Source organism: Stegodyphus dumicola, chromosome 2, assembly GCF_044657685.1.
Source record: "Stegodyphus dumicola isolate Sdum_Otavi_A_Nest chromosome 2, ASM4465768v1".
NCBI lineage: Eukaryota > Metazoa > Arthropoda > Arachnida > Araneae > Eresidae > Stegodyphus > Stegodyphus dumicola.
In genome coordinates, this window is record NC_140769.1 from 276,097,181 (window position 1) to 276,112,382 (window position 15,202).

The window sequence follows — 15,202 nt, forward strand, 5'->3', positions numbered from 1 at the left end:
CAACATTTATTAATTTCTTTTTTGCATTTATAGAAATATTTGAAATATATTACTTATGAATTTCAAGTTTTGATCTTTGTTAAAAATTTGTTCTAATTTTGTTACTTTATGTCTCTATATATACACGTTTGGTGCGGCCGATTGCAACCAAAAAGGGAGGTGCACAAACTGTGTATCATAGCAGTCCCATGCACAAAATTTCAACGTTGTGAGGCTACTCGTTTTTGAGTTATGCGAGATACGTTACGTGTACCTACAGACGCCACGAAAATATTGCTTTTGAATGCGCTTTAAACCAGTTTAGAGAAAAAGGTCCTTTATTCTGTCCTTACGTACAGATGTCACGCAAAAACATTGTTCAACTGCATGCGATAGCGGCAAAAATGGACATTTTCGTTGAAATATGAAACCCGAATTTTTCATGATTACAATAGTACTTTTACTTCGTACGAGGAAGTAAAGAGGGAGATTTTAAAGTTTTTTTAATAAATTAAAAATGGAGTTGAAAATATATCAAATTATATAAATGTACTAGAGGATAAGCCTGCTTGACGAGCGGCCTGCAGCCAAAGCAAAATTTGTAAGTTCTGCATACCCTTGAAAAGAAAATGTTTGAAAACACGTCAATACGGCAGATATTAGTTCATCCTTTCCAAGCAGCAACCCATTCGTAAATAATTTTTTTATTGCCGAACTAGGAAACAAAAACTTTTCACACTTCAGGTTAATGCGTATGACTTCATGATTTAAATTTGTTGCAATATAACAACCTTTTCTGAATATTAATAAAAGAACGAACGTGGCAGTACTATACCATGCCAATTATACTAACCTATGTGCGTGGTGCGGTGCAGAATGCTTATATGCCTCCAGGACCACCGTGACGTTTTTTTTTTCGGTGATGTTACTGGGATAAAACGGCGTCCCGGCCTCCCTCCAAATCAACTGGCGTTGGAAATCGCTTGTAGCACAGAAACGACTCTCATCCATAAAGAGGACAACATTGGTGAAATGTCTAGTTTTTGTGCTCTAAGCGCCGATGGCCAACTTTCAGAAGGATACAGTGTTTAGGAAAGAATATGTATTGTTCTCTGGTTCAGGACGGCGGGTGAATAGACCATCTTTGTGAAGGCGTCTGGACCATGGAGGTAGGAAAGGAAGGAGGGGCCAGTCCGCACTAGAAGTGAAGCACAACTTTGAAGCTTGGGTCACCAGATGGGGTGTTCTTTGTTTACATTCAGAAGCTCGCTTGACACGGTTCTGATAATATTTCGACACACGACAGTTCCATATAAATCGAAAAAGGGGCACTTTCGCATGAAAGAAACATTCATAGTGTGATGGATAATAGCAATTTGTATAGTTTAGTGACATTTACGCAAAAATCACATCTTGGTTATTTTTCGATAACTAACAACAGCGCGATTTTGATTATGAATTTGTTTTATAAAAATTCTAAGCTGTTGAACTACAAAAATATAGATTTTAAGAAAAATGTTATGCTTAAAGAATGAAAAATACCTTACGGTACATTCAAAATTGTATACATCTTTCGATACCCTTGATAGAGTATTCGCTACTTTTATTTTATTTTCCAAACTCCAAAATGTTTTAAATAAAACAAATTTTTTTCACATCCATATATTATTGTTGCATATTATTGCAAAAAGCGTGTATCTGCCTTTGACAAAATACATAAATATTAATTAAATTATTTATAAATGTATTTGAAATAAAGAATTTATTCACTTATAAAATACTGTGAAGAAATCTAATTATTAAGTGTATCTGATTTATAATGATTATAAATGTATTTGAAATAAAGAATTTATTCACTTATAAAATACTGTGAAGAAATCTAATTATTAAGTGTATCTGATTTATAATGATTATAAATGATATCTAAATATATAATAACCTTAATACTGAATTGTAAACATAAATTGAAATCCTGTTGACAAATACGTTATAAAACTATTTAAGCAAGAATTGTTCCTATTGGAAAGCAATCTGTTAAAAGGCATTGTAAAGCAAATGCTATGAGATGCGCACTTAAGAACGTAATAAAGAGTTTTGGAATATGTATTGTTGAAATGAAGGATAAAAAAAAATCTGATAATTATTCCCCTTACATTTTATAATAACTCAGTTACAAGTTTTAAATAATACTTCAAAAAAAAAAAAAAAAAAAAAAAACTTATTTTATTCCCTTTCAGAAATGTTCAGAGAAAGTCAAGTACTATTTAAAGTATTTCGCTAATTCCTAATAATTCTCTAATTTAAAATGAACCAAATAGAGCATTAATTATAAATTGATTTACATTTTTCGATTTAAAAGATGCCTCAGAAGCCAAAAAATCATGTCATATTTAAGAAAGTATTTTAGGAAGAAGCTCTATAAATAGAAAAGAAATAATGCATAATTTTAATATTAATAATACAATAAACTTTGATCTTAATTTTTTTGTACCTTAACCAAATGAAATCGAATTACCTTAATTTTTTTTTAATGTAATTAACGAAAACTTGCGAAAATATTTCATTCAAATTAAACCATTCTGAGAAAACTGTCCTGTGAAAAGTATAGCATTTAATTCCGTTCAGAATGAAATGTTGTTTAAAAATATGTTGTTTTCATATACTTAGGACTCTGAAGTGTTGTAGAAAAAGAAAATATATACATTTATATGTATATTTACGACGTAATTACAAAATATTTACATCCGAACGCGTTAAATCCCATTGAACTCAATGGTAAATGACCCAATGTTTTGGTCACCACGTAGGGATCGCCGGTGCTTCAAAGCAGGGTACGGGAGAAACTTGTTTAGGGCAACTCCATCTTACTTCCTACCTCCATGGTCTGGACGCAGTAAACCGCAACACGAGTTGCCCCATTACTGTACACAGCTGTGGCACTTGCTAACTGCTTTCGCCTGCAGAATGACATATTGATCATCCACTGCAGTTGTTTTCGTGTAGCGGCAATCGCCAACCTTTCTATCAGCAGGACCTATAGTTTGAAAGGCTTTCCAAGCGCGCGAAACAACACTTTTGTTGATTCCGAACTCCTCAGCTACACTGGTCACCCTACGCCCCTCTTCCAGCTTTCTGATAATTTTCCCACGTGTGAAGTCTTCCAGGTGATTCCTTCTAGCTATATGTCACAAAAGTACTCAGTCTTCAGATGAGCGTTTTGTGTACACTTACATTGCCCGTGATGGTTTGTTCCTGCCATTTACATCCGCATGACCTTTCTACTGAATTGCGAGATCATTGTACTGATGGCAAGAATCCCTTTCCTGCAATTTCATGGCTATCTGATTAAAATTTACATTGTTGCACACAGTTTTGCACACCAGTGTAATATGTTTAATGTTTGGCAATATTATTTTTATTTCATACTAGCAGCTTCGCTGCCAGCCTTCGTCTGGCTTTTAAATGTACCGGAAACATGGCTGAAGGAAACACCAAACGTTAAATTTAAAAACTGCGTAGAATTTTACTCTGCAGAACAACTTCGTTAAAAAAAAAAGTTATTACGTATAACAAAATTACAATGAAAAAAAAAAAAAAAATCTGAAATGTTTCAGATTTTAAATTACGTCCAAAGGGGCGTTTTTTAACATTTTGTGTGTTACCTTTCTTTATTAAATATCATGTTCCTCGCACTTAAACCATAAGATCCAGTGCAACAGCAATATCGCAAAATAGTTTTAAAACGAGCATATCTTTAGAATTTCCGATACAGAGACTCACGCGCTGGAGATAAAAATGTTTTTTCTGCACAACGTTGCCATTGCTCGCTTTGAAATCCTCGAGTTTGTTAATCAAAAATTCGTCAAAGTTTTAAAAAATAGGAAATCGATCATAAAACAAATTTCAAATTTGGTCTTCCACGTGCTCATATTCGTTGGAGGATTACGTTATTCAAAATTCGATGACTCTATGTACCGTTGTTTTATCACAATACGAGAAATATACATACATTTATGCAGATTTTTCATTATTTAATTTCTTCAAATATAATGCAGGACTCTAACATTTTCTGGCAACAGTTTGAAAAGTGAATCGACATTTATGAGTCCGACGCAAAATGCCAAAACGAAACTAACAGTCCTTCGGGATTCAAATCCCTTTGGACTAATAAGCTATATCCATATTACTTATCCTAATAATTAAATTAACCAACTTCCCTTTGCAAAATCTTAAGAACTCATGGTATAATGGAGGTTAAAAATTTATTTCCTAAAAAAAATCACTCAAAACTTTTCAATATCTTAAAAAATGTGAAATGAGCAATAAATAACATAAAAGAATGCAAAAAACAAAAAATTCCGTAAAGCAAAGTCTAATTAATGATATTTTATCTTATATTTTCAAGAGAAAAAAAATTACAATGAAATAAGCTATATCCCTTAATACAAATAGTAATTATCCTAATAAAAAAAATTAACCAACTTTCCGTTGAAGGAAAAAAATCATGCAAAACTTTTCAATATCTTACAAACGGTGAAAGAAGAAAAAATAACATGAAAGTAACTCAAAAAATATAAAATTCCGCGCAGAACTTTACTCTGCAAAACAACTTTATCAAAAAAAAAATCAATAAAAATGTATTATATATATATATAAATGACAATGAAATATGCCAAATTCTTAAAACCAGTGACATAAGAAATAGGATGAAACATTGTTGCCAAACTCATATTTCTAAAAGAATGAAACTATTCAGAATGATGGGATTTCATCAAAAATCTATCAACAACAATAAGACAGGAAAATTGTTGCCAAAATCACATTTTTAAAGATGAGAGATGTGAGAAGTGTACTCGGAAGCTTCTTTAAAATTTTTTTTTTTTTAAATATACAAAATATTATCATTTTTCTAAAATTCTTTTTGTAAAAGCAGTCGCAAGGATGAAAGTTTAACGTGTCCCAAAATCAAAGAAAAATAAACTGTACATTTTTAAAAATAAACGTTTTTAGAAAAAATCCCGTTGAAAAGGTGTTAAGCTCCCTTTGTTAAATAAATTCGTATTGAAACACGAAATTTATTTTAAGTTCGTAAAATAGCTAAGTGCCTACGTTTCATGACGATGTGAAAATGGAGTGTCTAGAGTAAAATCTCTCTTACCTATAGCCCATGATGTCTCAAAATGACGCGATTTCGTCACAAAACATAAAATAAAAAAAAAAAAAAAAAATTCGAATTTCGAAAAAATCGCTTCGAGGTGCACTGGCTCTTGTCTAGATGCACCTATGTACCAGACTCTTTCTTTTATTATATGTAGAGGTTTTGTGAAACTAGCGCGTTATAGAGCGCTTAAAAAGGGTCCACTTATACAGCGAATGTACTTAAAAGTTAATAAATGCAGTTTGGAGTTTCATGTCCGCGTTATATGCGGGAATATAGGATATTTAAAATAATTTTTTTATTACCTTTTCTCCCCTTGTTGACAGCAGACAACAATTTCCGATTTTTAATTTCTCCTTTTCATTAATTTCTTTCATCTAACATTTAATAACACCATTTTATGATTCATTGACGCTACGAATATCATACACGTCTCATAAAATCATACTAATTTTTAGGTTTATTGCACTTATAAGGTATTTCTCCCGCTTTCCTAACGTGCCTTCGTGGTGTAGTGGTTCGCACACTGGGCCGGTATTCCAGACGTCCGTGATTCGATTCCCGGCGAAGGCGGTTGCTAATATTTTATGACTCCTGCTTCTAAATAAATCCTAATGTCTCTACAGTGGCGCCCGAACTAAAAAAGGGTTGCGGATGATGACTCTGCACACCCAGGATTTGGCGACAATGTTCCCTAAAGCCCTAGTCGCCCTTTAAAAAAGGTGGGGTACTATTCGGTTTCGAGGCCCGTAAAATATCGCCAAACTATTGTTGATGCAATGCTGCCAAAAATAATTGCGGCAAGAAAGGAAGTATAATAGTAAATTACTATCTAAGATTGATGTTTTAATTTAGATGAAAGGTTAATTTCGTATAATACCTTTTTATTATTATAATTTATATGAAAAAGGCTAAACATCACTAAATGGAAGCATAAGAGTAAATAACTATTTCAGATTATTGTTATAATTTATATAAAAATTGCTGAACATAACTGAATGGATGCCTGCATCGCCATTTCGCTACCGACTTATCGCTAAAGCATAATTTCATCTCGTTGGTTGTTCAAACGTAATTTTATGTAAGTAATGATGCCTTTTCTTTGAAAATATTCTCGGTAAAGTGCAGAATCCCTCACTTATTTGTTTGCCGCTTTTTACAAGGGTAAAAACAATTGGATTTTTGTCAATTTTCTTTTACGTTTTAAGTGAAAATAGGTCGATGTGCATATAGATAAAGTCAAGGGTGTGCGCAGTGCCATTTTTGTGCAATTCTAGGTTTTTTTTTTTAAAGTGAAAATAGGTCGATGTGCACTGGATACCGAGTATGTGCAATTTTTAAAAACGCGTCAAACAGTGGGTGATTCTGCACTTTACCCAAAATTCTATTGCCGACTTTTCGTCATGGATAATTCCCAAATTGTTAAATCCGTAGGATATCAAAAAAGGATTTTAAAATTAAATTAGTATTTCAATGGCGTCTTAAGAAATATAGAACTATATAAATTTACGCAATCTGAAACCAGCGCGTACGCTAGATTTGGCGCGCTGTTAAATCGACGCGTTTACTACATTTGGCGCTTTTGCGCATACATTTTCGCTGCAATTTTTATACGGCCCTCGAAACCGAATAGTACCAAAAGGGGAGTATATAAGGTATTTCTCCTGCTTTCCTAGCGTGCCTTCTTGGTGTAGTGGTCAGCATGCTAGGCGGATATTCCAGAGGTCTGTGGTTCGATTCCCGGCGAAAGCGTTTGCTCATTTTTCATCTTGCCTGCTTCCAAAAATAACCTAATGTCTCTACACACTTTTTGATAGATATGCAACATTTTATCTAAACTATATATAAAATATTTTAGAAAATATTTTGATTGCATGTTGAAATCAGATAGTTCTTGTTAATATAATTGCAGTGATAAGCGTCAGGGTTTGATTTTGAGTCGTTTAGTTCAATAATAGGGCTTCTTTATTACACAATATAGTTTTTTTATGGAAAAAATTGAAATATATATTTACCTGGAAAACAAAATTTTCTTCGAATTTCGGATTGCAAGTTTTCTTCTTCATTTTCGATTGAACGTATCTTCTTTCGTCAGGAAGGACATAAATACTAAAGGAGGAAAAAGAATTATTTAAAATTTAATTAATGAAGTTTAGTTTCTTTCAAACAAAGTCAATTTCAGAGGATGTATAATAAAAAAAAATTATTTCCTGGAGTTCGTCCAAAAAAAAAAAAAAAAAAAAATGCTTACACAATGAAATTAAATAAATCCATTGATTTGTGAATTTTTTTCCTGATGCCTTTTTAGACAAACTCTAATACATCTTAAACCCCCTTATGATCTTCGAATATGGGATTGTTGCAAGAATTGGGATATTTTATTCATTTTAAAAGCAATTACTTCCAACATTTTACAGCTCACTACATAATATAGCTGCTTTGAAAACTATTAACCAGAAAGTTTGTGTTGCCACAAATGTTTTTGTAATTTAATCGGCTTTGTGACAAAAGTTTTCGTCATGTTTCCACCTTGCGCGCATAATATTTAAAAAATGGCTAATGGTACATACTCGAAATTGGATGGAATTCTTTATATGGGCACTATTTTCTAATTGAACCCAAAATCTGATGAATATTTTAATATTAAAAAATTTTATGCACGAAAACATTGCAGATTTTTTTAATAAAATATATTTTATAAACTAAACTCCAAATAAAAATAAAAATTTAACATGAAATTCTTAACATGAAATTTTGGTTCACAGTAGTTTCCAAATGTTATAAAAGCTATATATTAAATATGGAATTAAATTATACAACAGAATGTTTTAAACGGTGCACGTAAGGTAGAAACATGACGAAACTTTTTGTCACAAAGCGGATTAAATTATAAAAATATTTGTGACAACACAAACTTTCTGATTACGATTTCAGAAAGCAGCTATATTATGTAGTCAGCTGTAAAAGGTTGGAAGTAATTGCTTTTAAAATAAGTTATCCCAATTCTTGCAACAGTTACATATTCAAAGATCTTATGGATTTTTAAGATGTATGAGTCTCCTTAAGTTTTTTTTTTTTTTTTTTTTTTTTTTTTTTTGGTTAGTCTGATTCAGCTGATAATGATAGAATATAATAATAGATAATGATAGAATAGATATTCCTTGCTAAAACTCATCGTAATTTTATTATTCTAATACTTTAAAATAGATTTTTGTGTAAAAATTAGAAGTATAACCTAACGCTAAATGGCAACAGTAAAAAAAAAATTGAAACATCTAACATCTGAACCCTTAGTTAAAGAGATTCCACAGATTTTTGCATGGACATAACTTTTCCTCTTATCCAAGAGTAATTGCTTTATGTTACCTTTATTACTTTTGACATGTAATTCTTCCATGTAGTGTTTTTCTTATAATTATAATTCTTTCTTATTTGCTTGGTTAAATATAAAGTTTACATGGCCCTCTGGTTATAGAAGTAATAATTTTAACAGTTAGTTTACGAAAGGAAACAATTTTTTTTTCGTTTTGTCCAATATTTAATGCAAGATAAGACAACAGTAATATACTAAGGGAAATGTTCATGGCATATTGAAATAAAATGCAATCCTAACTAAAATTTACGATTTTTAATGTTAACTATAATGAAATAACCAAAAAAAAAAAAAAAATCTAAAAGCTTTTTCAAGTTTTGTATTACGCCCAAAAGGGCATTTTTTCAACGTTTTGTGTGTTACCTTTATTATGTATTAAATATCATGTTCTTCGCGCTCAAAGCATAAAATTCAATTCAACAGCAATATCACAAAATATTTAAAATTAGCATATCATTAAAATTACTGATGAGCAGTCTCACGCGGTAGAGATCAAAATGCTTTTTTTTTTTTCCGTACAGTGTTGCCATTGCTCGCTTAGAAATCGTCCAGTTTGTTAATCAAAAATTCGTTAAAGTGTTACAAAATATGAAACAAATTTGAAATTCCAAATTCGAGCTTTCCAGCGCCCATGTTCTGTTGGAGGACATTATTCAAAACTGGATGGTTTGGGTACCGTTGTTTCTTCACAATGCACGAAACATTCATGCATTCATATAGATTCTTCAATATTTAGTTTCTTTAAAATGGCGATAAAATTTGGTGGCAACGGTTTGAAAAGTGAATCGAAACAAAATTCCGTTTTGAAATTAATAGCAATTTTGGGCTATAATTATTATCGTAAAAAAATACTTTATGTCATTTTTTTTTTTTTTTTTTTCAGAACGCTTCCCAAACTATGAACATATTCAGATTGAAAATACAAAATTTTTAAAACGTAGGAATAAAATTTCCATTATGAAAAATGATGCAGTTAAAAGACTTCATGTTAGTAAACAAAGTTGATCATGAAAAAGTATTGCCTGGTCATAAAATAAAAAATCCTTTTAAAACATTCAACTGTTTACTTTAAGTTTCATTTTCTGGCAACGATAATACGACCGCTGGTTTAGAAATCGAGAAGTCGGTAGTAAAAAGTATATTTATCAAAACTGAAAACAATATATTAAAGTCAGAAAATTTTTTCAGTATTTAAATTTATAATAATTTGTTTTATAAATAAGTCTTTTAACGTATCAATAGCAAAACAACGATTTTAAAATCATATAATATGTCTTCGCAGATGTAAAAGGGTCTCATGAATAAAACGAACCTGCATATTTGATGGTATTTATTCACATGCATAAAAAATCTGATGTATGCACCACATGACTTCCTTGTACGGAATATTAAATTATACGCATTTTTTTCTTGCATTTCATTTAAACTTATTGGATTGAATTAAATCTACTTCGCCGACAGCGCATAAACCACAATAGAATAAATGCATTCTTTAAAATTCACTCTATTTGTTTACCATAGCGACACTCTGGCGATAGGTTCACTTAACAGTATTATTATATTTCGTTCATATTGTAACTCAGAATGCACAAAATTTATATCATTTGAAGAATTATCTAATCGTTGCCATATGTTCTATTCAAATGCTATAATAAATCTAGAACGGTGTCTAAAAGAAGTTAAGCAAACAAAACAAAAAAAGAAACAGCTTTTCACAGACGATTCAGTATTTCGCATTCAATTAATTCAGTTCTCACTTCGCGACAAGGCAAAAGTACATAAAAACTCAAAATATCTATATTCAAAATTACGAAGTAAATCTTAAACACTTATTTCCTCCAAAAAATTTCAGAAAGAATTAAGCATGATTTAACCCGCAATAAAAAATGAAGGCGTTATCTTTGCTGTTGCAAAGCCCTTGTCTCTCTAGATTGGCGACAAATCTACTATTCTGCTATTTCAAATGTAAACAAACATGTCCGCCATGTTATTTAAAAATTAGGCTTAACCGCACTTAAACAGCTTTTAAATTGTTGATAATTGTACAAATATTGCTTTCAGAATTACGAAAGGCATAAAAACCGTAACAGGAAGATAAAAATAACATAATTCAATCATTTTTAAAGCAAAAAATGCACAATTTACAAACGCATAAGAGTAAAGAAACTGTGATCACTGAACCGGGTAACACAGTGGATATATATATAAATTTATTTATAGATATTTGGTGCGGCAGATTGCAACCAAAATACGAGGTTTACATCTACATGTTATTGGAGTCTTATATACAGAAGTTCAACGTTCTGAGGCTACTCGTTTTTGAGTTATGCCAGGTACGTACGTACATACGTTCGTACAGACGCCACGAAAAATTCTCTTCAGATTTCATTTTAAAGCAGTTTTATATTTTTTTTTTTTTTTTTTGGAGGAAAAGAGTCTTTCATTCTGTTCTTACATACAGATATCAAGCAAAAACATCGTTAAATTGCATTCGATAGAGGTCAAAATGGATATTTTCGTTGAATTATGCTGTGTGAAACTTTTCGCGATTACAATACTTCCATTTTACTTCGTACAAGGAAGTAAAAAAATCTACATATGAAGTGGCCTTAAGATACATGAGTTAAATGTAATATTTAATGTGTGTTACATAAAAGCTACTTAAATGATCTTCACCACTTTACCCTGATATAAAATTAAGTAAATATTCTGACAAATTGCTTCAGACATGTTGCCCGATCACTGGGAAAAGAAAACTGAGTAAATATACCCTTGTGGCAAAATTACAAGAATTTGCACATTAAGTCGAATTTCTAAAAACCTAATCGCCAGATTTGAATAAAATTTTGTAAGAATTCATAGTTAAAACAGAAAAAGAGATGTACACTGAAAAAAAAAAAAAAAAAAAAAAATTACAGTTCTATATCTTCTATTCTACTGGGTGGATTGACGAAATTCAAATTGCATTTTTCGCGTCTCGAACGTGCTACGTAGAATACGTATTACTTTTATAAAAAGTATTGTTCTAACCTATATTCTGAAACAAAATCGGTCTTTTTCTGAAATAACATGCCAATTTCTTTCCACATTTCGATTCTACAACTCAAAATGCCAATTTTTGTAAAAATCGCACGAGTAGTTTTTAAAACGTTAGCTCTCAAAATTTTAGCTCCTCCGTGCTAATCGAATCTGGTATTTTTTTTTTTTTATTATTCATTTATTTTTTTTATTATTATTATTAAACTTATCTGATACTTCCTTTCCCATTTCGAAATATAGGTTCGTTCCAAATAAAATTCACCCATTTTTCTGGTTTATTTTTTTAATTTGTAGTTTTAAAGCATTTTTATAAATTTTTGGGAAAAAAATTTTGAATTATAACCTACAAAATTTTTACCGTCGTCTTAAAATAGATGTATTTCTAAGCATACCTACAAAAAATTGTTATTAAGTTTTTTTTATTAAAAATTTCCAAAAATATACGTGGATTTACGTATCGGCTTGTTTTGAAATATGGCATATTTGTTTTAAGCGATAATAACACCAAATGTGGTTTACACACTGTGTTAAAAGTACTTGAAAGTATGAAAAATGAATTCTTTTTCCGCTCCTGTACAATAAAACAAAGGAAAGGAAAACAGGTTGCAATTATTCTTGGCGCAAACTGAAAAAAAAATGCGCCAAGATAAATTTATGAATTTATCCGTAAATTTCTCAGCAAAAATTCAAAAATTTATTGCAAAAATTATTTATTTATTTATTTATTTATTTGAAAAATTGCGTCGTAGAATCAAACAGGGAAAAAAATTGGTATATAATTTCATAAAAAGTCCGATTTTTGTATCAAAATACCTACGTTAGAACAATGTTATATATAAATCTAATATATATCCTAAATCGCACTTTCGAGACATTAAAAACACAAGTTGAATTTCGTCAATTGGCCCCGTAGAACGAGAGATATAACCCCCCTCTTTTTTTTTTTTTTTTTTCGCAGTGTTCCTAGCATAACTTTAATATAAGAAGGCACAGAACGTTGAAATTTTACTAGATGTTATAGCAGTCCCATAAGAATGCTGTAACATCTAGTTGTGCACCATTCATTTTCACTGAAATCGGCTGCACTAAACATATTATATATATTTATCTACTCTTTTACTTAACTAAGTTATCAGGTTCAGTGTTCCTCCTTACTTGCTTTGGGAACATTAAATGACCTGACTCGGAACAGGGAGCTTACTAAAGCTATGTTCAATAAATGTGGGAAGTAGACAAGATACACAGGAAGGGTATACGAAACCCTTTATTTTTCTCTCTTTACAATGATTTCCGGACTTCGGAATACAGAGACCAACCACTTGTGGTCTGAACGTAAGAATATAAAAATATTAACTAAACTCTAACTTAACTTTGGAATAATAAACAAGGGCCTACTTGAAGATTGGCCGTATATTAACGGAAAGGCCGTATGTAGTACAGAGAACTGTTAACACTACGATACGTTTAAAATTATCAAGAGGATTAAACCTCTGGCCTTGAAGGCAACCAGCAACCGAGTAAAACTGCTATGGCAAGCGGCCTGCTCCTAATCACTCCTTCCTCTCTCTTGCTTGGCAAAAAGCCACAACTTAAGTACTTGGCGTTCGCAAGACAAATTTGCATAAATAAGTTAAAGCTTTTAATTCTGGCCGGAAGTAGAAAATAAGAAGTGATAGTAAAGATTTAAAATAAAATAAACGTTAGTAAAACTTAAAATCCTTACAAAGTGAGTTCTGTGATTTTAGGCGTAGATTTTGCGAAGTGCATTTTTTGCTTTAAAAGTCATTGAATTATGTTGTTCGTATGTTCCGGTTTTTATGTCTATAGGTATCAACAATCTAAAAGTTTAAGTGGAGCCAGGCCTAACCTGGCAGCTATTTGTTTACGTTTGAAACTCCTAGCAGGATATTGAATTAAGTCATTTTTTGCAGCAACTTCAGAGCCTTTGGCCCAGTGGGACCAAAAGTTAACTTTTAATGTTGTGCACCAAAAACTTTGTCTTCCCGCTCGCTGGCCCAATGGCTTGTTTGCACATTAATATTATTATTTACCTGCCTCTCCCTTAGGGACTACATAAAAGAGAGGGATGCGATCGTGGAGTATTTTTAGGTAAACTGCCTCGTGTATATGTTAAAATAACATATACACCGGGCTGGCTGCATGATTCTTTTCGTGGTTAATTTAATTTTAGCGAAGTAAAAAAATTTAAAAGCAATTCCTCGAAGGCAAACAAACAGCCGTCTCATGTTAGAGCCACACGAGATCCACTCATAGGGCACATTGATTAGTGTTACAAAACAAAGATATTAAAAATGGTTACATTTGTGTGAACACAGTACTTATGAGTTATAAACAAAACTTTAAATACTGCACATTATGCATTTAAATTGGCATTATGCACTTTAGCTGCAGTGAAATCATGGCAATACAAGAATTCTTGAGGATTGATTTACAATTAAATTACTCAGGCTTGTAACAGAGAGAGCTACAGGAAATTTTATTCCTTTTGTTGTAGTAATTAAAAGGTTTTCCCAAGAACTGATGGTAAGTTTCGAGCCTGAGCCAGGCCCTTAGTTTTTCTTCCAGTTATATACAGGATCAATTACAATACCCATTACACTTATACAGGGAACGGACCAAAATGTCGCCCATTTTGGTGATTTCTCGTCAGTTTAGTGTGGTCCTGATAATAAAACCACGAAAAGAATCATGCAGCCTGCCCGTTCGCGTGAATCGAACCACGGATCGAACTACCAGTATTCAGGGACTTTTACCGCTATGTCGCTAAAGCGACTTGTTTTTGGGTAGAAATCCTAATTCTAATTGTAAAATGTGTCTTTTTTAATTGCACTTTAAGTTTTTCTTTATTTTATAAATTTTAATAAAGATGCTTTGAGTTTTATGTATTTTTGCCTCGCTGCGAAGTGAGAACTGAATTGTTTGAAAACGAAATATATCTCTAATGAAATTCCAGGAAGTAAGTTTAAGGAAAGTGCAACAAAAATGCGTACAATTTAACCCTTTCAGGCACGTTACCTTTTAAAGTCGGAGTTTCGATAATAATAATAATAATAATAATAAATAAAAGAAAGGAAGCCTAGAGGAGTACACAAGTAAAATTTTGTGAAGATAGCACATAATCCTTTTAATTCTGTGGGTGTGTCCAAAGCGGGCAAACTGATTGAATAGAGCTTCGAAAAGAGTGCTGAAACGAGCATTGTTGTCGATGAAATGACCGATGAGATGTGGAGAAACAAAGAATACAGACTTTCAGTTGTCCTAAATCAGTGCTCCGGAACCTTTTCTCACCTGCGACGCACAAAAAATGTTTCTGGAATTTCGTGGCACACCAAAAGCTAATGTATATATGTATTGATTTATACACAAAATTTACAATAAATTTTTGTTTTTAATTTGAAAAATATACAATTATAAAACCATAACATATTTATTTATATGCAATCATAATAATTATCAATGTGATACCTGCGCTTGCTTCAATGAACACAAAAGTTTTATATTCGACTCAATATCTGACAACGCAACACGAAATTCTTACTGACTGCGAAATTTTTTTAAAAAAATTAAAAAAAAAAAAAAAAAAATTCTTCAATTTGATTGGTTTATTTCAAATTAAAAAAAAAAACAGTTTT

At 31.5% G+C, this 15,202-nt stretch overlaps 1 protein-coding gene across 2 annotated transcripts in view; it reads right to left on the reverse strand.

Moving 5' to 3' along the window:
• The window catches only part of LOC118205329 (synaptotagmin-15-like), a 417,104-nt gene that overhangs the window by 103,802 nt on the left and 298,100 nt on the right, over nt 1-15,202 (reverse strand). For both annotated transcript variants that reach the window (XM_085812181.1, XM_085812182.1), the window contains exon 5: nt 7,153-7,246. In XM_085812181.1, the coding sequence (XP_085668307.1) occupies nt 7,153-7,246 (94 nt within the window). The remainder of the gene's footprint in view (nt 1-7,152; nt 7,247-15,202) is intronic.